The 22,132-nt window shown below is 50.4% G+C and overlaps 8 protein-coding genes across 8 annotated transcripts; 3 read left to right on the forward strand and 5 right to left on the reverse strand.

Moving 5' to 3' along the window:
- The first annotated feature begins 288 nt into the window (after positions 1-288).
- Positions 289-1,558, forward strand: ASPGLDRAFT_41172 (putative short chain dehydrogenase). The gene is made up of 3 exons (XM_022545356.1): positions 289-629; positions 714-1,052; positions 1,110-1,558. The coding sequence occupies exons 1-3, from the start codon at positions 396-398 to the stop codon at positions 1,419-1,421; spliced, it is 885 nt and encodes a 294-aa protein (XP_022405889.1). The 5' UTR covers positions 289-395; the 3' UTR covers positions 1,422-1,558.
- Positions 1,559-1,780: 222 nt separating this feature from the next.
- ASPGLDRAFT_41174 (uncharacterized protein) lies at positions 1,781-4,778 on the reverse strand. The gene is made up of 4 exons (XM_022545357.1): positions 4,280-4,778; positions 2,764-4,227; positions 2,419-2,712; positions 1,781-2,365 (listed from the first exon to the last, which is right to left on the reverse strand). The coding sequence occupies exons 1-4, from the start codon at positions 4,522-4,524 to the stop codon at positions 1,786-1,788; spliced, it is 2,583 nt and encodes an 860-aa protein (XP_022405890.1). The 5' UTR covers positions 4,525-4,778; the 3' UTR covers positions 1,781-1,785.
- A 4,901-nt stretch (positions 4,779-9,679) lies between these two features.
- On the reverse strand, positions 9,680-10,394 carry ASPGLDRAFT_114685 (uncharacterized protein; the record flags this gene model as incomplete). The annotated part of the gene is made up of 2 exons (XM_022539628.1): positions 9,680-10,077; positions 10,166-10,394. 2 exons carry the CDS (start codon positions 10,392-10,394, stop codon positions 9,680-9,682), a joined length of 627 nt encoding a protein of 208 aa, XP_022405891.1.
- A 204-nt stretch (positions 10,395-10,598) lies between these two features.
- Positions 10,599-11,814, reverse strand: ASPGLDRAFT_41181 (putative oligosaccharyltransferase subunit ribophorin II). Its single transcript, XM_022545358.1, has 4 exons — positions 11,618-11,814; positions 11,366-11,564; positions 11,016-11,300; positions 10,599-10,961 (listed from the first exon to the last, which is right to left on the reverse strand). The coding sequence occupies exons 1-4, from the start codon at positions 11,755-11,757 to the stop codon at positions 10,722-10,724; spliced, it is 864 nt and encodes a 287-aa protein (XP_022405892.1). The 5' UTR covers positions 11,758-11,814; the 3' UTR covers positions 10,599-10,721.
- Positions 11,815-12,465: 651 nt separating this feature from the next.
- ASPGLDRAFT_217075 (putative GPI-anchored cell surface glycoprotein) lies at positions 12,466-15,620 on the forward strand. The gene is made up of 3 exons (XM_022543120.1): positions 12,466-12,617; positions 12,752-12,807; positions 12,944-15,620. Coding segments are annotated over exons 1-3 (2,388 nt in total). The 5' UTR covers positions 12,466-12,616; the 3' UTR covers positions 15,275-15,620.
- A 185-nt stretch (positions 15,621-15,805) lies between these two features.
- Positions 15,806-16,607, forward strand: ASPGLDRAFT_41184 (uncharacterized protein). Its single transcript, XM_022545359.1, has 4 exons — positions 15,806-15,857; positions 15,908-16,140; positions 16,258-16,322; positions 16,389-16,607. The coding sequence occupies exons 2-4, from the start codon at positions 15,995-15,997 to the stop codon at positions 16,436-16,438; spliced, it is 261 nt and encodes an 86-aa protein (XP_022405894.1). The 5' UTR covers positions 15,806-15,857; positions 15,908-15,994; the 3' UTR covers positions 16,439-16,607.
- Positions 16,608-16,704: 97 nt separating this feature from the next.
- Positions 16,705-18,334, reverse strand: ASPGLDRAFT_53925 (histidine phosphatase family protein; the record flags this gene model as incomplete). Its single annotated transcript, XM_022548050.1, has 2 exons — positions 16,705-18,067; positions 18,120-18,334. The coding sequence occupies 2 exons, from the start codon at positions 18,332-18,334 to the stop codon at positions 16,705-16,707; spliced, it is 1,578 nt and encodes a 525-aa protein (XP_022405895.1).
- An 885-nt stretch (positions 18,335-19,219) lies between these two features.
- ASPGLDRAFT_217360 (uncharacterized protein) lies at positions 19,220-20,947 on the reverse strand. Its single transcript, XM_022543125.1, has 3 exons — positions 19,416-20,947; positions 19,295-19,360; positions 19,220-19,234 (listed from the first exon to the last, which is right to left on the reverse strand). The coding sequence occupies exon 1, from the start codon at positions 20,733-20,735 to the stop codon at positions 19,425-19,427; it is 1,311 nt and encodes a 436-aa protein (XP_022405896.1). The 5' UTR covers positions 20,736-20,947; the 3' UTR covers positions 19,220-19,234; positions 19,295-19,360; positions 19,416-19,424.
- Positions 20,948-22,132: the final 1,185 nt, after the last annotated feature.

Genomic DNA, 22,132 nt, shown 5'->3' on the forward strand with positions numbered 1-22,132 from the left:
AGATCTTCATGCATGCATGTATGCACATGCCTTTTCTCACCCTGTCTGTCTGTCACTATGTCCTGTACAAACTTGAGTGACATTTCGGTCTATGGACCTGGCTGGACCGCCGTACATATGGGAAGGGGTTCAGATGTGCACAGATATTCTCTTCCCTCGCTGACGGATGTCCGCTATGGGATGTTCATGTGAGCATGAGCATGAATATGGGCATTCGTCTTGGATGGATGTCACCGGATGGGTACATGAGTTTTGGCGTAGTATATTAAGGAGTCATTCCTCTGTCAGTGTATCTCTACTCTAGACTCCAGTCCAGCTCTACAGACAAACAAGTCTTTTGATATTTATCAATCTAGTTACCTATACGACAGCTACAACTACACCATACCTACACAATGATCCTCTCCACCACCACCAAAACCCTCCCAACCCAAACCCAAACCCAACCCCACCCCCAACCCATCCCTGAGAACATAACCCTCGGCACAAAAACCCGCCTCCCAGAATTTAACCTCGCCGGCAAGATCATCTGCATCTCCGGCGCAGCCCGCGGCCTAGGCCTCACCCAAGCAGAAGCCCTCCTCGAAGCCGGCGCCACCGTCTACGCCCTCGATCGTCTAGAAGAACCTGTACCTCTCCCTTTCTTCCCATCCCCAGACCCAAGTCTGCGTAACATTTATCTAACCATGTTCTAACCGGGTGATATAAAACAGGACCCGCATTTCTACACAGTGCAGAGCCGCGCCAAGACCGACCTCTCTACAACCCTGCACTACCGTCGCATCGACGTGCGTGACACGACGCTCCTCAATCGGGTAATCGAGGATATCGCAAACACGCACGGCCGACTTGACGGGCTTATTGCCGCGGCCGGCGTACAGCAGGAAACCCCCGCGCTGGAGTACACGGCCGCCGACGCGAGCCGGTTGCTGGAGATTAATGTGACGGGGGTTTTTATGACTGCGCAGGCGGTGGCGAGGCAGATGATTCGCTTCGGGATGGGTGGGAGTATTGTGTTGATTGCGAGTATGAGTGGGACGGTTGCTAACAGGGTACGTCTACACATCCCTCTCCTTAAACGATCATCCTGCTAACAAGGTGATAAAAAGGACCTGTCCTGCCCCGCCTACAACGCCAGCAAAGCCGCCGTCCTGCAACTAACCCGCAACCTAGCCATGGAATGGGGTCCGTACAATATCCGGGTTAATTCGCTGTCCCCCGGGTACATTCTGACATCCATGATGACTGATTTGTTTGAGGAGTATCCCGAGAGAGCGAGTGAGTGGCCGAGACAGAATATGTTGGGACGGTTGTCGAGGCCCGAGGAGTATCGGGGGGCTGCTGTGTTTTTGTTGAGTGAGGCAAGTGGGTTTATGACGGGGAGTGATTTGAGGGTTGATGGGGGGCATGCGGCGTGGTAGGGTTGATTTGGAGGGGTGTGGTTTGTTCTTGTGCACTCTGTACTCTGTACTTCTCTGGTTAGTTGGTTTAATATGTATAATTTTTGTGTTGTACGAGACAAGGTTGGCTAGACGATGCACATGATATGACATCCATGCATTTGTACTGATTTAGGTTGAACACGAGGTCAGTTGACTTTCCCTGCTATGGCTAGTTACTTGTACAGACCAAGATAAACGACCAAGCGGGTCATCGCCAAAGATTCATTAATCATCTCTATACAACGCCGTAAATGCATGATACTACTGTACATCACCCAGTTTGAACAAGCCCAAAATCGAACAAACCCAAAACAACCAAAAAAAAAAAAAAAGAAAAAGGCCATTACTCCCTGCGATAATCCCAGATCCGCTTCTGTTCAGCAACCCACCAGCGACCAACTCTCTCCGCATCCATAAGCCAGGTTGCGGCCTCTTCACCATGGTCTTTGCGCACTCGATCCACTAACCGTGGCATGGACCATCCTTCCAGTGGTTTGAGTTCCCCGGGGTCTTTCCCGAGATGTGTGAATCGGTAGTTGAATTCTTCTTTTAGTGGTAGAATCAAACGATAGGGTGAGTTTGCGGATGTGATGGCTAGCATCGAACCTCCACCGTTGATCAGAGCGAAGTTCCATACGGCTAGGCCGTCGCCGGGGCGCTCGTTGTGGAATGGTCGGAGTAGTGATTGACCTTGGTATTCAGGGAATAGGGACGATGCGATTGCGGAATCCTTTTCATTCAGAGACTGGCTCTGAACGAGGAGATCCAAGATCGTGGGGAGAATGGCAAGAGATGTCGCGTTGGCGGAAATGTCAATGTGAGGCAGGTGAGGGTGTCGGAATACAATCGGCACATGGAAATTGCTGATATGGCCGTTTTCAAAGGTACCGGTGACCTTGGCATCTTCCGAAAAGGCTTGTCCGCTGTAATCGATTAACTTGAGTCACGAACAGGGTAGCGAGAAGAAAAGACATACTGATCACCGATAATCACCACCAGGGTGGAATTCGCGATTCCAGCCTCATCCAACAGACCCAGAATCTCACCCAACCAGTCATCCACATAACGAACGGTATTCAAATAGTCATTCATCGAGTCATGGTCGACGCTGCCTTGATCTCCGGTGTACTGTTCGGTGTGGAAGGATTTCGGCGTGCGCCATGGATGATGCGTCGAACTGGTCAGGTGCGACAGGAACAGACGAGTTTTGTTCTCAGCAGCATCGAAGATCAAATCCCGGAGATACGGCCTGGTTTCGGATTCCGCATACCTAAATCATCGTTAGACAAGTGGACGGAGATAGGGCAAAAAAAAAACATACCCAAAGTAATTGATTTCGCCTGTCGCCGGTGGCCAATGTTTTGAATCAGGATCTCTTAAGGACTCCCTGGAGATCGAATAGTTGAAACCTATGGCCTCGTTCAACTTGTCCTGTCTGTCGTATGAAACCGTGCTAGACTGCATATAAACAGACTTCCATTGGTCTCCCTGGAATCCGCCATCCTTCGACTCAGAAGACTCGTTTGACTTGTGTCGGTTGAAGAGCTCAAAGATTTGTGGAAGACAGGGTTGGTAGAACTCGAGGTTGATTTCTTCCAATAAATCGACTGGAAGCGGGCTCACACCGCAGTGACTACCCAAAATACTCTTCAGAGTCAACGAACTCGCAGTCAACCCACCCTTGACGTTGAGACCACCCATGCCCGGTTCCGACTTGTCATGCCACTTGTGGTTGCTAAAGTCGTTGACTTTTCCTTCGCTGTTCAATGCATATTCACCTGTGAGCATCTGTGCGACAGGAGTCATCTTTGAAAGTTTATCGATTGCATCTTTTCGTTCTTTCTCCTCATGCGATTCCACGAGATAATCGTACATGGGCGTGCCGGACTGCATAGGGAAGACCTCCTTTCGACCACTCTCCAGCGTTAACAGAACCACGTGATTGATTTCGACTGGGTTGTCCTTGAAGACCTGCTGCAAGGGTCCCATGATGTCATCATCAAAGTTGGAAATCTTCAGAGGATCAGATCGTGGATTGTAGTATTGGAACGGTCCACTTGGACACTTGAGCGGCTGATCACCGTGTTCCTCCTCGCGCACCCGTGCTGGTTGCCAACGGCTGAAACCTGGCGGAGGATCCTCTGGTAACCACGAAGGCTGAACCCCAAAATCACCCAACGGCGGTGGAGGCGGAGGCGGCGGAGGGAACGGAGGAGGTCCTTTTCCAAACGCCCAGTCAAAGGGATGATGGTGATGATGAGGAGGAGGTGGAGGAGGACCTCCTTTCCCGTGTGGTGGCAGAGGAAAGGGAAGGGGTGGTGGACGGCAGCCTTCCATGAACTGCACAGGTCTGTGAAAAGCATCCAACATGGTCAACGGCAGAGCTCGCGCAAGGTGATCGTACGGGATGGAGGGGCGAGTTGCTTCGAGGAATATCAACGAGACACTGAGAGCCGTGAGTGGCAGGAGGTATTGAAACGCGCATCGTCGACCGGCTGGAGATTTAGCAAATGGAAGCAGGGTCTTTGGTTCTCTCACGCCTTGCCAGCACCGATCCCACAGCGAATCGAGCCAGCGGCCGGTGATCGAGTACAACCGGCCACTCAGAACAAACGATGCAAGGAAGAAGACGGTACCAGCGGCTGTGACGCTGGAAATACCACTCATGAGAATCTTCATGGCCGCGGGATCCCGGACAAAGCTATCGGTCGCGGACCACTCCACCTCGGCACCGGTTTCGAAGAAGAAGCCGAATTGGACGGCGGCTGCAAACCACGTGAGGAGTCTAAGCTATTAGCATCTTGAGTAGCACAGAGCACCGAGGAAGGGTGACGTACGCAATGAAGCCGCCAAAGAGAAATGGAATCCATCGTAGTCGAGTCTCGGGCCAGACCAGCAGCACTCGAGAGACGAAGATAACAAACAGATCCCAGAGAATCAGGGTTGGCGAGTAGAGCACCAAGTATAGCACCGGAAGTGACTGGACATGTTGCAAGAGATGTAGCGATTTGGAGGAGAGGACGTTCACGAAGACGAGGGCAAAAAGTAGCGGAGGAACGGACGGCAGGTACTTGCGGAGCATGACGGGATCATCTTAGACTGGGGAGGAGTATGGAGGAGAGAGTCAGAGAGAGAAAGTAGGAGAAGAAGAGGAGAAGAGAGGATGAGAGGAAAAAGAGTGCGGCTCGATCTGTCAGAAGGAGACGTAATGTGTGACAATACGAACCAACACAGCCTTACCAGACCCTTTGATCTGCATCTTGTGTACATGTATTTACATGATCTACAGTCCAATCCCATCCTCTGTACTTTGTACTATGTATGCTCTGTCTCCTATTCATTCTGCATACAGAGTAGTATCTATTCTATTATTCTATTGTTCTATTTCTTCTTTTTTTTTGCATTCTTGTCCTCATTCTACTATGTACTGTGTGATATCGAAGGAGATATTCTCCGCCAATCAACACGCAAGTAATCCCTAAATAGGAATCTCTCACGCGACATCTGACTCAGCTGAGGCGCGCTAAAAAAAGGGTCTCAGGGACGATACATACAGTTATGCGGAGGGTTATGCTTATTACAGTACAGGTATGCTTGTTGTTTATTAGGGGGCTTGCGTGCGTCACACCTTCAATTCGTAATTTTGGACCAACAAGAATGATGATCACAGGTTCGTTCCGTACTGCCCGGATCGCCGTCGATCGATCTTTATACGGAGTATCTAGGGGCAGTCGAGTATTGTTGATAGTGTAGAAGTACTGTACAGAGACTCATATTGTAGTCAATACTCCGTAGCCAATACAGAATATGTATTCACTCCATTACTTATTCTTATTTTATGTCTCAATTATGGAGTACGCCAAGAACAGGCATCAGAAATAACTCGCTCGGACCAATCATGACATCGTCCTCTGCCCGAATTGCCTTTTTGGGTATGTGCAGGTCGTTCTTCCACTGTACAAAGAACTAAAGAATACGAGCATTTGCGGGGATGTTCGCTTACCACGTTCCTGTCACATTCCAACAGCCTCTGCCATCCTCGGTTTATTCTTGGCTTTCTGCGACATTGTCTCGGCTGACGGAGTATTCCGTCGGGAGCATTACCGATGCAGTAGGGGGCATGTTTATCTTAATGGTGTGATCAATATTTATGTCTGATATCCCTACCCTTACTCTGTACCCCTACTCCATACAAGTACTCTATCCCGGAGTACAATTTGAAGTGCACTACGAGTCCGGAGTGGCAGTGTACTGGCCCCTGCTCCGAGCCTTGTGCACAGTGCCAGCACTGACCCGGCACTGACCCGGCACTGACCTCGTATTCGAACAGCGTGGCAGACCCTGCATCGATTGACAGCGACTGTGCGGGTTATACTCATTAGTCAGAACGTTATGCTTCTTCGATACCAACATCATACCATATCAGTCGCAGACAATATACTACATAGTCCTTTTATAACACAGGAATAAGCGCCGACCGAGTCAAGCGATGTAACAAACAGCATCGATTTCGATTCCCAATCCAAGCAGGATTTTACAAAATAAGCATTCCTTTTCACTGCCCCAGTTAAAGGGAATGCAGTCGTCATCCAACGACAAAGCCATCGATCTTTGCACAGAAAGAACCGCCCCGGCATTGATCATCCCCAGCTACACAAGGCAAGCGAGCAACGCGCAGATCATCGACAAGACCTTCGTGCACAGCAGTCGAGGCAGATTTCCTAGTTTCTGTTTATCCATTTTGATCAAGTTGCTTATAAACAGGCGGAATTGTTAACAAGGCTGACCAGCTGAAAAGTATTGAGGATAACTTGGGAATAATGTCGGATTCGTAGGGCGCTCGTTGCATCAGATCTATCATATACATGCTTGGTGTGTTGTTCGTGGAAGATCTGATGGAAATCCGATATCCTCAACAGACATGTCTCATTACTGCTCACCGCAACAAGACACCAGACAGCTCAGTAATACCAGAACTAAACTGAAGTCTTCCGTCCAGTCTGTACCCTCAATGCTGTAGTACTCACTATCTAGCTCCTCTCTGCCAGTTTACGACCAAGCGGTATTCCCTGCACAACGAGAGTATGGGAACTTGTAAGAAGCTTTGTATTGAGGCATACTATCAACGGCACCTTTCTGGAAGCTTTTGTACAGGGTCAGTTTATGTTCCAATATGACGGCAGTGTAGGAATACATGTCCTTGTCAATAGTAGGAATGATTCTTCACCTCTCTCCAGGTGGATGGAGGTATTTGCACTCCTTTTCATGACGGCATGGTAGCCGCAAATGGGATTGTTCTGCTTGGGATCTTCAACCTTGGCGTCTTTTCTCGTCTTCATGAATGGATTTGCAATGCGCCCCTTGACGACAGTATCCATTAACCAATGGATATAGTCTCGGGTCTTGTAGTAGCACTGATTATATCCTATATCAGCCATATAATCCGATGTTCGTAAAGATTTGACTTCCGGGCTGTAGTGTCGAAGCAAACACCTCGCGGGGAACAAGAGAGGCGTCGAGGCTAAGTTTGAGGCAGCGCGTTGCGCCCCTCCAATAACACTGGATTTCCTCCTCGTTGTCAGCGTCCAATTGTTGTTAGCTCATTATCAACGGCCTGAGGAATGAAACTCATTTAACTGGGGCAGCTGGTGGACGTACCCATCGCTACCCATAATCGCTTCCCTCTTGTTTCGGGCTTCAATAGACTTTGCGCCAATGGCTGCAATCCATGTTTCTCACCCGCCAGTGCTACTGGCCTGAAAGGTCTGTCTTGTTGCACCGATCGATTAATCTACTATACGGAGTAGCCGACATGAGCATTTAACGAAAGCCCTTTCCAAGGTTAGCATCTTCCATTGTAGCCCGGTCCTTGACGTTTCTCAGGACAAATGTAGGTGCCATGCTGATGCCCAGTTTTTGAGCCGCTATTCTTTTTCTCTCCGAGAAAGGAGAGGACAGTTTGATCAGAGCTCTGAAGATGGACTGTCACCTGACTCTGGTACTTCTGTACTGTGCCGCTTATCCATGGGTTGAACTTCTATTCAGACAGCTGCAGGACTATGGAACAGAAATACTGTCTTCTCTACGTAGTAATGAAAAGTCGCACAATTCTCCCACATTGGCTGGATGTGATGTCAACGCGACCCCGCTCCACGACGACGGAGATAGAAGATGGAGTAGCCATTTTTCAGAGAGCGAGATGATGCGGCTATAGCGTTCATGCTCGTGGATAGGGTCTTCGTTTTAGCGTTGTCAATGCTGTCATCAGGTATTAAAGTGGCGCTGGTGGAGGATTGCCAGATAGACATCGACGGCACGGTTCTTGAAAGGAGTGGCACTAAGGAACTACAGTTTGCGAGGACATAATAGATACCTTAAATGTAAGGTCCTCTGCTAGGAGTTTAGCCTTGATTGCACCACGCATACCATTCACTTTCGTGGGCTCGAATACGCAAATGCTAATTTGAAGTCAATTAGGTCGACTTCCGATGCGTGTACGCGTTGCTCTCGTAAACTTTCAAAATGAAATGTGCTGCCACTGGGAAGATAGCAAGGACTGGAGAGCATTAGTGTATCATTTGAGATAGATAGATATTTGTACAGATCACCTGTCAGTCTGGCCTTATGCTAATTTGAGTTAGCTGACCGTTGCCCGGATAGTGTAGTGAGGAAGCCTCTGTTTGACTGCCTTTGAAGCGTCCTAGCCAGTAACCGGTGGGGAAGCGCCATGGCACTTGTTTCTGTACGTCAACTTAACAGTCGTGAAGCTCGCTTGCGTGTCATATTTGGCATATTTTGTTCACCAAACTTGTCTGTTCCTCGCCAACCGCCCGCTGGCATAGCATTTTCTTTCGATGATCCAGAACTTGTTCTTTGGGACCGTCTTATAAACTCCACAGATAATATTTCTCAGGATTTCGGCTAAAATGTGCGAGTTCATCAAGGGCCATTGGTCCACGATTGCTGAAACGCATCCTAGATGTTGCGCGATAGTGTGTATGCATATCTCCACTATTTCTCTGGTGATTGAAGTCGTTAGAACGGGTATCATTCCGTCGGAATTCTGAGCGCAGCCATAACGCGGTTCGTCGCGCTTAGTTCACGTAGATTCTGCAATATGACAGTGCCATTGTGGAGGTTCTGGATATGGGAGAAGAAGGTATTCTGTCGAACAGTCCTCCAGCAACAATCGACATTCTGTTCTGCAATAGTGAGAGACCAAGCAACAGACACAATAACTCCATTGTCGACCAGTCGCTTTCATCTATCAGCCGGATCTGGGGAATGGTGATGATTGAGCATATTCACAACCGGAACCATTTCTTAACTGTCTCTCAAATGCATCCTTCCACTTTCTCTGCCTTCGAGGCGTACTTGGCCAAAAATATAGAACAGCCCTGATTCCCTGTGGTTGGAGCAGTATCATATCATTATCTGCTTTGAATCAATGACCAGTCGATTGCCAGAGGTGAATCGTCCCGGATGCTCATGGCCAACTTGTGCTATAGGAATGAATGGGATAAAAGTCACCACGACCTAGGATATATGCTGGGAGACGAGGATCTGAGGCACTCCAGATATCGGGGGTTCTTGTATCTGGATCTGGATCGGACGAAGGGAGTTCCCATAGGACGTTGGACTTCCCGTATATGCATACTGCGAGTACTTTGTCGCTTTTTATGTGCAGGTGTTCGGGTGGAGGTCTTTGGTGGCCATTTGAGAAATGGCAGTCTGTTGAAGGTTTTGGGCACGGGACTAAGGCGGAATTGGCACTCATGAGAAGGGATGAGGCTGTTTTGGTAGATTCATCGGGAATCACAAAGGCCACGCCCTGCTGGAATTAGTAGCCTTTCTTTCAGAGGAATGGGGATGCTGACGTCGACAAAAGTAGGAACCCCGTAGATGGTTAGAAGATAGTTGCCCCAGAGGAGATTTAGTATACAAGTGGAGTTGGGGATGCCAGAGAAATTTGCAACTAGATTGTTGTCCAGTGTGATATTTTGATTAGCCATGGTTGGTACATGGTAAATGATGTTGTGTTTTTGGAGCAGTTCTTTGTATACGAACAAAATGTGTAGCAAACATCTCAAATTACCTACGCAGTGACATGACAGCTACATCAGTCCACCAGAGAGACAAAAAAGCTCAATCCTGTTCATGGGTATACAGAGTAGAGTACATAATGCTATCCAACCCCCTTCACACACATATCGTACAAACCACCAAAGATGTAAAAATCACAGAATCTCCCCAACAATCCCCCTCCCCGCTAACCTCTCCACAACTCCCTTCCTCAACCTCAACGTCCCCTCAATCTCCTCCGCACTCAACCCCTGCCTATCCCGCATCGAAATCACCTGCCTAATCGTCAACCCATCCAGAAACTGCCTCCCCGCAAAACTCGGCTTTCCGACCTGCTCTGCTTCTTTTTCTGCAGCTTTGGCGATTTGTTCGCGTGCACTGAATACGAGGAGCGCTGGGTTGGAGGATGCTTGGGGGAAGATGGTTTGGATGGGTTGTGTGCCGGGTTGAGGTTGGAAGGTGCTGGAGGGGGAGAATGTGGGCGCAGGGTTTACGGGGCCGATGTGCCGGAGGGAGGCGGCGAAGTCGGGGTCGCGGCCGTCGATGTCGATTGCTGTGTTGAATGAGTTAGCTAGATAGTCCTCAGAATTGGGAAATTGTATAGGCATAAGGATGGTTGTCCCCAGACGAGTTGCACGTACCATTTGACTTCGCACCTGATGCCCGTTCCTTCGGATGATATGTAGGCCCTTGACTCGGCTCGGGCTCTCTCTGAAGATGAGGAGGTGCTTGTGCTCTAGGTTGTGGTTGAGCTGCTTTTGCTGCTGCGCTCGGAGCGGCTGTCGGAGGGGCGGTTGGTTGCTTGGGATACTGGCGTCGGGAGACTGCATTTGCTGCCGATCTGGCCGGCTTCGACGATGCTGAGCCCATTGTGAGCATGCAAAAGAAATAGATAGCTGTGTATGGTTGCTTGGGAGCGAGAGTAGGATTCGATGGAGTTGTTCGAGCCGGAGATAATCTTCGGCGGCGACCCGCCAATCAGACTAGCCCGATTTGGAAAGCTGCGGGTGACGTCAGATTTGTTTTGTTAGGGTTGCTAAGACTACACTATGATATTGTATAGAGAATATAATATATTCATGAAAATGCTTTTACATTCGCTAAAAGGCTGAAAGGCTAATCCACATGATTGCGTAGAGGTTCATGGCATACCATGTAGAGTGGGACAACGTCGAACATTAGGCCAGTAGGTACTATCTACCGAAGACCTGCAAGTCGTCGGCCCTGAACCTCACCCAATGCGCGACTACCACTGACGAACGCAACGGCGCCAGCCGCAGCAACAGCAGGAAGCATCTGGAAGATGTTCCAAGAGGTATAGTACAGGAAGAAGATTCCTTCGATCGAGACCAACGATCCGAGGAAAACAGCATGAGGAACGGGAGCGGACTTGAGTGCGGTATGGAGATGGTTGAGGTTAACACCAAGGAAAAACCACTGGAGCAAATTAGCATCAATCCGACCGGGGAAAATCGATTGTCCAGCACTCACCACACCCGCGAGAATCGGAAGAGCAGCCAGAGTCATAGCCAGGAAACCAAGTGTAACAGCAATCGGTGGGTTCTTGGGGTCCCCCTTGAAAATGTGATGGATCTCGGGCAGCTTGCCGTATCGCGACACCTCGACCGTCGGGACTGGTTCGTCGGGGTTGCGGGTAATCGACAGTTGGAACGCGGGCTCATTGTAGGCTTCCGAGGCGCCAAAGGATCCGATGAGGAGACGAGCGTCGACCGGTTGGGGGAGGGAGAGGAATTGAATCGGGAGGTCCTTTTGAGTCTATCCAGCGGTACACGTCAGCTCCTGCGCAGATTGAGCAACACTTGTCGCGGTCGGTCACTCACCAGATCTACCCTCGACTTGCCATTGTCCTTCACATTGAATGGGTATGAGATATCCAAGCCAGTTTCGGGGTCTTTGATGAGGAGGAAGACTTGATGCGCCCGCTTCGGAGATCGACCTTCTTGGGCCGTCAGCGTCACGCGGAGGGTATCCAAGCTTCCGAGGGAGACGGGGGCCACGAGGGGTTTGTTATCGGGAATTCTATATCTTGATTAGCATATCATAGAAATAGAGGGTTATGGAAAGCATCATACTCCTGCTTAAAGCCCGACCCGACGCCGGCGCCCTTGGTCTGAACTGACACGGTGGCATCAGTGTAGCCCCATGCTGAAGCAGCGCGTGCCGGAATGGCAGCGGCGAGAAGACAGAGCTGGAGAGAATGCCAGAGCTGCATTTTGGCAAGATATATAGCAAGATACAATATCAGGAGCAGTAGAGGATAGAGGACAGTAACGTGTTCTGCAGGCGGAGGCTCAAGCGGGCTATCTGTTTTGGGGCTAGCGGCAGTCCCGTGACCAGCCGCCCGCCAGCGCAAGCCCTAATTGCCCATCCGGCGCTGCTCCAGACGCCCGCCGGCGCTTCTTCTCCTTCCAACGGGCCCTGTTGCCAGCCTACTACCCCATCTCTGCCTCCCACCCCCCAGAATAAACCATAAAAACTCCTTTTATTCGCTTTGTTTTTCTGCTTATCTCGGTCGCTGTGTTTTATTCCCCCCGTACCATGCCATATATGGTGTTCTGCTAGGCCCTGACGAGGCCTCTCCTGCGTCCGCCGACAGTCGACTTTGCGTTCCCTAACTCCTCCCTCCCTCCACTCCACCGACGCTCCCTACATTTCACTCCGTGTTGTTTTTTCGACTATTTGTGTCGTATTGAGTGACTTGGATATTATTTTTTACACTGGTACGTTGGGTTATTGTTGTTGTCGCGATGGTGGTGGCGGACTGCGTACACTGAGCCCTTGTTGCTACCGGCGGAGCTGCGGTTATTGCTTATTCTGTCCTTTGACGACTCCTTTTCATTCAGATCAACTAACATGGCTTTCTATTGGATTTAGAAGCCCTTTACAAAATAATTATTCCCCCGAAATCAAATTCGAGTCGAGCGATTCTCCCTGCGTGACACTCCTTATCCGTTTGCCTAACCTTGGCGCTGAACGAGTCGAATCGAATAACACAAGGCGATAACAATATTCTGGCGTTATTGGATATCAAAAGAAAAGGAGGATATTGCCGTGGATAGGCTGGATTAAAAAGTAAGACCATGTGGCTGTCGTTGGTTCCCGGTCGAGGGTTAGGACCGTACACCCTACTCGACGGGGATATGCATATGCATCGCGTTTGCTGCGTCCGCATTATTTGCAGGGCTGGATGCTAACGAAATAGACAGTGGTCGGCAGAGCGTCTGTTCCTCCGGAAGGTGCCTCAGTTTTCATGGAACAACCTGTAGGTTCACCCTCATACTATTCTTCGCTTTACTATTTCCCTTCCTCATTATATCCATTTTTCTCGATTGGCTGTTCTACTCTACTTGCGGCACTGCATTTTGGTCCTTCGTTTAGATCATTGCTAACCCTATCAGAATTTCCGACGTAGTTTTTCGCGTGCTTCCCGGATAGCGACGCAAGAACCTGATACCAACGAGTCCTTCATGTCTCAAACATCTCAGTCACAATCTCTCCCCACTACACCCCTCACTACAACCTTTGAAAAGCCAGGCAAACGCCGGAGGACACAACAGTCAGTCGACGGAGACGACAAGGCTTCGCAAATGTCGCAGGATGTCCCTGAGACGCCAAATCAAAATGACTCATTTAGCGCTCCTCAGGTAACAACATCCGGCTTTGTTGCCGTAAATCACGCGCGGAATCATAAGCCTGAAGTTCCAAATGGCGACACGGCCGAGACCGCTACACCGGCATCTAATGGCAAACGCAATTCTCAGTCTGCGAAACAGTCTAATTTACACGCCTTTCTTGAGAATGGGCGTCATTCTGTGACTGAGACAGAGGTGACTGAATCAAAGAAGGACAATGCTAACAAAGCACCCGCTCTGGAAACCTCCGTCACTGAAGGCAACCGCAAAATGCGAAAGTCCATGCCGGCTAAACTCAAGAAAGCTGAAGGCGTTGAAAACATCCCTGACCAGCCTCAAATTACTACCCCGCGTCCAGGACGCAAGTCGAAAAATGCAGCAACCGAAGCCAACACCAAACTCTCCAAGATGTCTGCTCGTGGGCCCCGACAGAAGACCGTCGAGAAGGCCCTCAAAGAGCAAAATAATACAGCCCCTGCTACTCCAGTAACGGCACCCACCCGTCGCGAGCGCAAGTCTGCAAGGAAGAATCAAGAAAACGTCGCAAACGTTGCAAATTCTACCAATGCTACTCCATTGCGATCTACCACTAGAAGACATGGAGCTCCCCAGGATGTGAACGGAACCCGTGAACCGGAAGTGCCAGATAGCGCATTGCAGTCTCCCGACAGTACTCAATCCGATAACGATACGGAAGTTTATGTTGACGGTCAAACGGACGGTCAAGCATCTCCGAAAAGCTCTGCAGCTGCGCGTATCTCCCGCCGGAACAGGAAGCCTACGATGCGGGCAATGGAGTCCTTCGAATCAGAAAAGCGATACCGCCGAAAAACAGGAAATTCCATCAGAGCCGAGTCGCAATCTGGTGAACTGAACGGGACCGTTCATCCTGATTTAGCGCTTGTTGCCCAACGATTGTTTGAACTAGCCATGGAAGCCGTGTCACCAAGTTTCAAACCGACCCCAGATGCCAAAACCCAGCTCGCCCAGTTACGCAAGGAGTATTACGCCAAGAAAGAACAACAAAACGCTCCGCCATCGACACGTAAGGGCAAGGCTGCGGCGGCGGCGGCGGCGACAGCAGCGACAAATAAACCAGGTGTTACGAAGAAGAGTAAGCAAATCTCGCAGCCGTGGAAGGACGAGAAAGGCTGGAAACACACGGGCTTCGTCAACGAGCATGGAGAGGAATACCTCATGGTACCTTCTGACTCTGAAGTGTATCGCCCAAACAACACCTATGGCGATTCAAAGATTCCACAACCGCCAATCCGGCTGAAGTCTCGCGACCAAGTCGACAAAGACCGCATTTTCGGTTTCCCTCCACGCATCGGAGAGCGCAACATCCCCCGAAACAGCCAGCTTACTTTTTACTACGAAAATGTCGACGAAGTAAGGGAGAGAATCCTGGCCCGCGAGGAGGCGCGCCGGGTCGGTCTTGTCGTCGACCGATCGATGCAGGCCGCAGATATCCGTGCTCTGATTACCCAACATGCCCCCCATGCCAAACCAGCCAGTCCCAAGGAAACGTCTAAGCCGGTCGAAAAGGTCCGCAGACGACGCCGTACTCAGGTACAGAATGAAGATGGCTCGGACTACAAACCTCAGCCCAAGCAGCGACGACGTCGTCGGGCTACGGCGCCGGGAACGCCGGCTGAAGGATCTGCACCCGAATCACCCGATAAGAAATCAATGAAGATTAAATTGAAATTCGGAAAGGGCATCGCCGCTGCTATCGACGCTGGCAATAACGGCGCGAATGCCGAACCTCCCAAGAAACAAAGGCAGGAAATCCCTCAAGCTGGTCGCGAATTTGATGATTCTCACCCCAATCATATTGTCCCATCACCTCCTCATGAAATGCACAATCAAAATAAGCCTCTCGACTATGATACTCCAACTCCAAGTCCACCGAGAAAACGCACACTCTCTACGACCGAAAATAGTCCAGATGAGGCACACCTAGCAAAGAAGCAGAAGCTCTCAGAATCCGAGGCGGCTGGTGATGAGCAGGGAGTAAACGATACACCCGGTCGGCGGCCCCGTCGTCGCGCTACGGGCACTGCGTTGGACCTAGTCATGTCATTCATGACATGATTTGATTCGGCCACCACAGCGCTTCTCTTAATTCGGCTTACCGTATCTGAGCTGAAATCCGGCTTTCCGGCCATCGCGCGTCCGCGACCGTTTGGCTGTTACCTCTACCTATCTACCTTCTCAGCACTGCACGAGAAGCCCTTTTTGTTCGATTACACTAATATCAACCGTTCCGATCTCCAACTCATCCGAGAGATCCTTTCTCTACGTATTCTGTTTTGTCCGCTAAATTGCAAGTCGGGTTGGTTGTGTGATTGTGTCCTGTCTTGATGGCTTGCATTGATTGGTCTGTTTGATTATTGATTAGTTTGAGTACGGAGTTGAAGTCTCCTTTGTCTGTTTTATATATAATTTATCTCGGTTGGTTTGGTTTATCGAATTAATTGCCTGCTATACTGGACTGTTTATTGTAGATTATACCACGTGATCAGGTCATGTGATGTACAAAGTAGGTATAGTGCGATAATTGCTCTCCGTGCGTATGTCAGTGTTGAGAGTTAAGCCCTCATCAATCTCAGGCATTGTATGTTACTCTTTGGTTTGAAACTTTTATAAATCAGAAGACCTTTGAATATCAGTATCAGTCAGTAAGCCACTCTTCAATTCATCGTACACCCGCTAACCAAATCCCAGACAGACCACTCCGTACCAGACAACATTCAAGCCACGATTTAACTAAACATCATCTTGATCCAAACAAAAGAAAAGAAAAAAATAAAAATGTCCCAAAAACCCCGCGTCCTAACACCCAACACACCACACCCACACCCGCGAGCCCATCCGCATCCGCATGGCCATGGGCATCCGCATCCCCGTCAACCAATTGATATCCGGCAGACTAGGGAGTATAAAACTGCCGCGAGACGGTACTTCTCCATTCCTCCCTTTGTCCTCTTTGCTTCTCTTTGATTCCTATTTGGTTTGTTACTGGGTGGATACTGGGATAACAGGGTATAAGGGTAGTGCTAACTGGGTAAACACAGATGGACGTCGACGATTGTGGCGTTGCCGATATTTCTGGTTACGTCTTATGTTCTTTGGGATCGGAGTGAGCTCTTCCTTTCTCTCTTTTTGGTAGGAAATAGTGTGAGTGACTGTGGCTAATGATGTATAGCGTATGGGGGTAAGAAGACAGAGCGGTCTGGGGAGGTCAGGAATGATTGATGTGACATGACAGGCTGCGAGTTGGGGTATGATATTGTGTGACAAGTCTAGCATGGGATTGATGTTGATATGATATAGCGTTTATGCATTGTTCTATTGGATATGACCGAGTAAATTTATGTCCTGGATCTTGGTTGCGTTATAAAATCCGACATGCAGATGTCCAAACCAAAACTAAATATTTCCAAAATATGCTAGGTATTATGTATAACATAACTACATCAACTCAATCATATCTCCATCTCATACTCCCCTAAAGAGGAGACTCATTTAAAACAACTCCCCCAATTCCCCCCAGACCGCGCATACCCCAACCCCCTCACAAACTCATCCCTCCTACACCTCCCCATCTTATCAGCCTTGCACCCATGCAACGGAGCAACCCGATCATTAACAAGCACGCGGACAAGCGGCTCCGTCTCCCCACCACACTGCATCATCTCGATATACGCGCGCGCAGCAAACGGGACAGCCCACGAGGCTGAGTACCCGCCTGCGCCCTTTGCGGATTCAATGGTATCCCGCGAAAGGTCTTGTGTGCTGTTGTACAGGCCCAGCGCGAAGAAAATGGAGACCATGCCATTGTCGTGCCCGAAATCTGCGTAGAGGGTTGTGTTTAGCGGGAAGGTGTTGGGTTTGGAGTCGAGGGTGCGGTTTGTGCTTGTATGGTCTTGGACCGGTGTTTGGGTGAGGCGGGCGATGAGTTCGTTCGTGTACCCGATGCCCTGGGCTGGGCCGAGGGGGTTCCCCGCGCCGTAGCCGTAGTATTTTTTCAGCGAGTTGAGATAATTGTACTGGCGCCATTCTTCGTCCATGAAGATACCGCAGAACGGGGACAGGCTGCTACCGTCTGGGGTGCGCGCGACGGTGTCAAAGGCGCACATATCCATTAGGTAGATGATTTGGGTGTCCGAGAGGGATGTTCCTGGGAGGTCGGATTCAAGGCGCGAGCGGATGGAGGGCGTGAAAAGGGCCGTAAAGTTGTCTGCGACGTGGTCTTCGAAGTCGTCGTTGTTTTCGAAGCTCGTGCAGATGCTGTGGTCGAGGGTGTTGTTGTACTCGGTGCCTTCGGCGATGACTACGTTGACGGATGGTGTTGTTTGGTTAGTTTTTGCGTGGGTATCGTTGGTTTTGGCGGATTGGAAGCCCTCGATGAATTTCTCGCCGGAGGCGATGACACGGTCTGAGCCGGATGCGCGGATGAACGGGACGATGTTCCTTGTGAGGTTTTCGTAGCGGTTGTAGAATTTGATTCCCGAGTTGACGAGTTGGTTCTCGCCGAATTGGGTCAGGTCGTCCTCGCCTAGGCTATACTCGTATGTCTCGAGGAAGGCATATTTGTCCGGGAACGAGGTAGCATTGTTCTGGATGTCTTCGATGAGGGATGAATACTTGGAGCTCTTGGATGCTGTCGGGTAGCGTGCTCCATGTCGCGAGAGGACATTCGCAAATGTAATCTGGCACTCTGAGGGGACGTCACCGGAGAGGCCGGGCTCGCTTCCTACGGCGAAGTAGGGAGAGTACTGTCCCCAGAGGTGGGAGACGTTGGAGAAGCATTGGTATCCTCCATCGATTGTGTTGCAGGAGGATTGGTCAGGGGTCGTAGCTGGGACTGGTTTTCCAGTCACACTGAACCAATTCAATTAGCATGTCTTCTTTAACAAGATCACATGAAACTCACGAATAGCCCAACGAGAGCAGAACAAGCGCAGCGATGCTCATCATGATACGCACAGCAAAAGACCGTTGAACACGTTCCTGAATACCCAGACTTTCACTCTCACTCTCACGCTCACTCGGACCGTCGCGAAAAGTCCCGTAGAAATAGTCACCCTTCTCCGTCTCTCCCACGCGGTCCTCGTGGGCCGGACGGCCCTGATATAATGAATTGCCCATCTTCTTCTACCGAGGTTTCAGATAGAACCCACACGGGAGCCGGCGATATCGGAGTAACGTTTCGATTAACCCGTGCGTAGAATATGATGGACAGACGAGTAGAATGTTCGGGGAGTCCGAGAAGATAGATTGATCGTCAGAATAACCGTGGGATGATGGGAGATGCGCATTAGGCACAACGTAGTTGCTATTTTACGTCGGAAAAGCTAGGCACAACGTGGAGCAGTGGAGGTGCCTGATAGGCCGGCGGCGGCCACGTGGGGAGAGATAATTCAACGACTGGGTAGGAGGGATTGAGTGATATTTAAATATATCAATTTGTATAGACTCTAGTATTGTACTCTGTAGAGGGCAGGGAGTAGAGTAGTTCGGCAGATAAGAATCGCACGGAAATCGACTGCAGAGCCGTTAGCCGGTGGATCTCTCGCGCCGCGATCAGCCCTACATATCTTCTTCCGAAAGGGGCGACGGGCATATATACAGTCATACTTCAATGCACCGACTCAATTCGCGCAGCCGGGGACTTCTTTGTTTGTTTCGTTCAAACACCCTCAGTCCCTTGGTGGGCGGCCCCGTATCCCACGCCCGATCTTCCACCGATATCGCAGTTTCAGTGGCGTTTCAGACGGAGGATATGTCAAAAGAAGGCATAATTCAAGAAAAGAAAGCAAAGTTGTATCTATCATGTATTGTTCTGTCGTCACCAGTCGCTGGCATCGCATCAAGTCTAACCTCAACACCAAAATATCTCTAAATATCAAAATACCAACTCCAAGCCCAACATTGGGATGCAAAACAAAAACAGCAGACAAATTATAAAACAGAAATAAAAAGGAATAAACAAAAGTATGTGCGTAAAGACCCGCGCTTTTGAGACCAAAGCCACACTAGGTGGCATGAGTTGCAATCTGTACTGTGTCCTCCAACATTGCAGAATCAAAATATTAGTAGGGTCGAAAGTCAACGACTTTCCGGCGTCTTCAAGACATGCAGCAGAAAGTCTTCTAAATCAAGAGAAGATAAAAAGTAATACATGGAATGGAAGACCAGAAAGGTACTTTTCAAAAGTGCAAAAACGAATCGAAGTCAATTAGGACCGTGCCCAGGTCGCAGAGATCTGAGGCAACGATCGGGCAGGCTCCTCCACGGTGTTCGCGGTTGGAGCGGTAGAGTATGCGGACGGTGCCGTCGTCCATGTGCCTGGCGCCCTCGTGGCGGGGATGGGGGCCGGAAGGCTTGTCGCGGGTGCTGCGCCCTGCTGCCACACCGACTCGTTGCCGCGGTCTGCGGGCTTCTCCATGACAGACGATAGTGCCCGAGGTGAGGCTGGGCGTGCAGGAAGCTGGCTGGGCGGGAGTACCCGACCGAGTTGTTCCCGGTAGAAATCCCGCTCGGAGCGGTAGTACTCGCGTTCCTGCGCTAGAGCGCGGATTTCTTGAGTTTGGCGATGCAGGAGGTCGGTCTGTTTCCGCATTTCCTCCTGTTGGGCAGTAATCTTCTGCTCCATCTGCAGCTCATTCCGCTTGCGGTTGCGGAACCGGCGCGATGCATCGCTGTTGGCCTTGCGCTTTTCTGCCTGGCTCGAGGAGCCGGACTTGAGGTCCAGGACGCACGGGATCAGTGTGCCGTTCTGGTCCATCTGCATCGGAGGTTCTGTGGGGTAACGGTGGCCTCCCATCGCAGGTGGGAAACGGCTGGCAGAGTCAGGTGTCCCGTAGGGCGAAGGATGCATCATGGGCGGCACCTGCGATGGCCCAGACAAGGAAGGGGACGACCGTCCAAAGTGGCTGTAGACGGACTGGGGAGTGCTAGCGGTGGTTTCTTGCGGGCTTGGGTTGGGAGTTGGGCCCGCACTGATCCGCCGGCTGTGGAAGGTTGGCGTAGAGTGAACAGAGGTCGATGTGGGCGCCGGGGCAGACGACATCATCGGAGGGTCCAATGTCAACGGGGATCCAGGCGTGCTGTACACACCAGGCCGGGACTCATGTGCCAGAGGAGAGTTATGAGTGCTCAGCTTCCCGGGATAGCTGCTCGAGATGGGTGTGGTCATCGAGCGATGTTGCGATCCCGGGGAAAGCGAGAGCCGTTTGGCCGGGTGGGCCGATGACGATTGGGCGAAGCGTGGGGTGGGAGAGGATGGCATACGGACGTGAGATGCCCCCTTGGCCGGGTTCAGGATGGAAGGCACAGCAATAGGAGGAAGCTGCGTCGGGGGTTCCACGGGTCCCGAAGGCCAGGAGACTGGCCGAGGACGCTCAGAGTCCCGCATCTCCATCTCGGGAGACTCACTGTCTGCCTTCCTCTTCTTGTCAACCGGACTGTGGGATTCTTCGGCTGTAGGCGTCGGAGAGAGGTCATCAGACGAGGAGCCCGAAAAGGAACGGTTGTGCGACACGGGCATTTTGGCGTCACCGTTGCTCGCCAGACGCTGCACACTGGGGCATGGCGTAGGCCCTCCTCTCTCCAATAGCACCGTTGGCTTGGGGCGAGAGAGAGGGGAAGCAGTCGAGTGAATGTTGTGGTGACTGATCTGATAGCCCGAAAGTGAATGACACTGAGGGGAGGAATGCACCGAGTTGGCGTAAGGTGCCGGCAACACGCTGATCCCGAGTGTAGCCACGGTGAAGGTTGTAAAGGTATTATTCTATAAAAAGGATGAAGAGGTTGAGATGGTGATTAGGTATGAGTGCTTTGGACAAAACCAGTTGCCCAGATTAAGCGTAATATATATAAAGAAAGGCAAACAAGAAAAGACTCAAAAGAAGTAAAATAGAAAGATGAGGCACCCAAGAGATTAAAGTGATGAATGTGTGATGAGAAGAAAAAATGATAGGAAGAGAATGGAAAAGGGCGTCGGATGAGGATATATTTATGAACCCATGTTGGGCCCTGATTTATTTATCCTCGAAAGGGAACCTGATGGGTCTGGGCAGAACAAGCCTGACCATCCCGGCAGCAGCAGCGCGTACTGTAAGACAGCGAGAACGAGCGAGAGACAGCTCGTCGGACAGCTAGACGGATAGGCAGGCGATCATGGCCGTTGACAGCAGCCGTGATTTTCCAGCGGTGAGAGAGAGACCCATATAGCCCGAACCGGCAGCATGGAAAACGAAGCGATGACACAGCCCAAGACCGATGGGGGTATCCATTTTCTGCGTCTATCGCATGCGAAGATTGAGTGTCCACAAGCCCACTCTATACGCGGGTCCCGTGGAGATGCGAAAAGAAGGAAGGAAAAAAAGGTGAAGCTGGGATTGCTGGGATATTGGACGAATCAGCACCACATCGGGGAACCGGGTAGCGGGTCCAAATAGAATGGAACCTCTCACCAAGGTAAAGTACAGCCTTCGATACGGATGCTCCGTATGGTCACTGTCCACAGACTACTGCGTGACGCTGCGAGTGCCGTCACCAGAGCCATGGATCTTCTTGACCGCTAGTACATATCTTCCATTAATCACTCCAAAAGGGTATAGTGAGAGAAGGTTAGGGACCTGTTCCGCGTGCTAGAGCTACTACTAGCACGGGGCAGATGGAGTCCCGAGGGACTTTTAGCAGACTTTCGGATGGACGTACTAGTGACTTTGAGCCAAGTCACCCGGAAACTGGGGCCACAGTCTGTGTTCGCCAAAAAAAAAATGTTGTGCATGCATCATGGACCAACAAATAATAGTACCGAGTCGCTGCGCCTATTGATTTTCTTTTCCTTTTTCTTTTTTCTTTTTTCTTTTTTTTTTTTTTTTTTTTTTTTTTTTTTTTTTTTTTTTGAAATTTCTCGCCCTGATCGCCCAATCCTTT

Source organism: Aspergillus glaucus, assembly GCF_001890805.1.
Source record: "Aspergillus glaucus CBS 516.65 unplaced genomic scaffold ASPGLscaffold_1, whole genome shotgun sequence".
Classification (NCBI taxonomy): domain Eukaryota; kingdom Fungi; phylum Ascomycota; class Eurotiomycetes; order Eurotiales; family Aspergillaceae; genus Aspergillus; species Aspergillus glaucus.

What these genes read in the sequence shown, in the direction of transcription:
- ASPGLDRAFT_41184 (XM_022545359.1), top strand. Translation starts at nt 15,995, where the DNA reads ATGTCCCAAAAACCCCGCGTCCTAACACCCAACACACCACACCCACAC. An exon ending in TATAAAACTGCCGCGAGACG is followed by an intron (nt 16,141 to 16,257) that starts GTACTTCTCCAT and finishes GGGTAAACACAG; the next exon opens with ATGGACGTCGACGATTGTGG. An exon ending in TTATGTTCTTTGGGATCGGA is followed by an intron (nt 16,323 to 16,388) that starts GTGAGCTCTTCC and finishes AATGATGTATAG; the next exon opens with CGTATGGGGGTAAGAAGACA.
- ASPGLDRAFT_41172 (XM_022545356.1), top strand. Translation starts at nt 396, where the DNA reads ATGATCCTCTCCACCACCACCAAAACCCTCCCAACCCAAACCCAAACC. An exon ending in TCGATCGTCTAGAAGAACCT is followed by an intron (nt 630 to 713) that starts GTACCTCTCCCT and finishes GATATAAAACAG; the next exon opens with GACCCGCATTTCTACACAGT. An exon ending in GTGGGACGGTTGCTAACAGG is followed by an intron (nt 1,053 to 1,109) that starts GTACGTCTACAC and finishes GGTGATAAAAAG; the next exon opens with GACCTGTCCTGCCCCGCCTA.
- ASPGLDRAFT_41174 (XM_022545357.1), bottom strand. Translation starts at nt 4,524, where the DNA reads ATGCTCCGCAAGTACCTGCCGTCCGTTCCTCCGCTACTTTTTGCCCTC. An exon ending in CTCTTTGGCGGCTTCATTGC is followed by an intron (nt 4,228 to 4,279) that starts GTACGTCACCCT and finishes CTAATAGCTTAG; the next exon opens with ACTCCTCACGTGGTTTGCAG. An exon ending in GGCGAAATCAATTACTTTGG is followed by an intron (nt 2,713 to 2,763) that starts GTATGTTTTTTT and finishes ACGATGATTTAG; the next exon opens with GTATGCGGAATCCGAAACCA.
- ASPGLDRAFT_217075 (XM_022543120.1), top strand. An exon ending in CAGTTTTCATGGAACAACCT is followed by an intron (nt 12,808 to 12,943) that starts GTAGGTTCACCC and finishes TAACCCTATCAG; the next exon opens with AATTTCCGACGTAGTTTTTC.
- ASPGLDRAFT_41181 (XM_022545358.1), bottom strand. Translation starts at nt 11,757, where the DNA reads ATGCAGCTCTGGCATTCTCTCCAGCTCTGTCTTCTCGCCGCTGCCATT. An exon ending in GCAAGTCGAGGGTAGATCTG is followed by an intron (nt 11,301 to 11,365) that starts GTGAGTGACCGA and finishes ACCGCTGGATAG; the next exon opens with ACTCAAAAGGACCTCCCGAT. An exon ending in TTCCGATTCTCGCGGGTGTG is followed by an intron (nt 10,962 to 11,015) that starts GTGAGTGCTGGA and finishes AATTTGCTCCAG; the next exon opens with TGGTTTTTCCTTGGTGTTAA.
- ASPGLDRAFT_217360 (XM_022543125.1), bottom strand. Translation starts at nt 20,735, where the DNA reads ATGCCCGTGTCGCACAACCGTTCCTTTTCGGGCTCCTCGTCTGATGAC.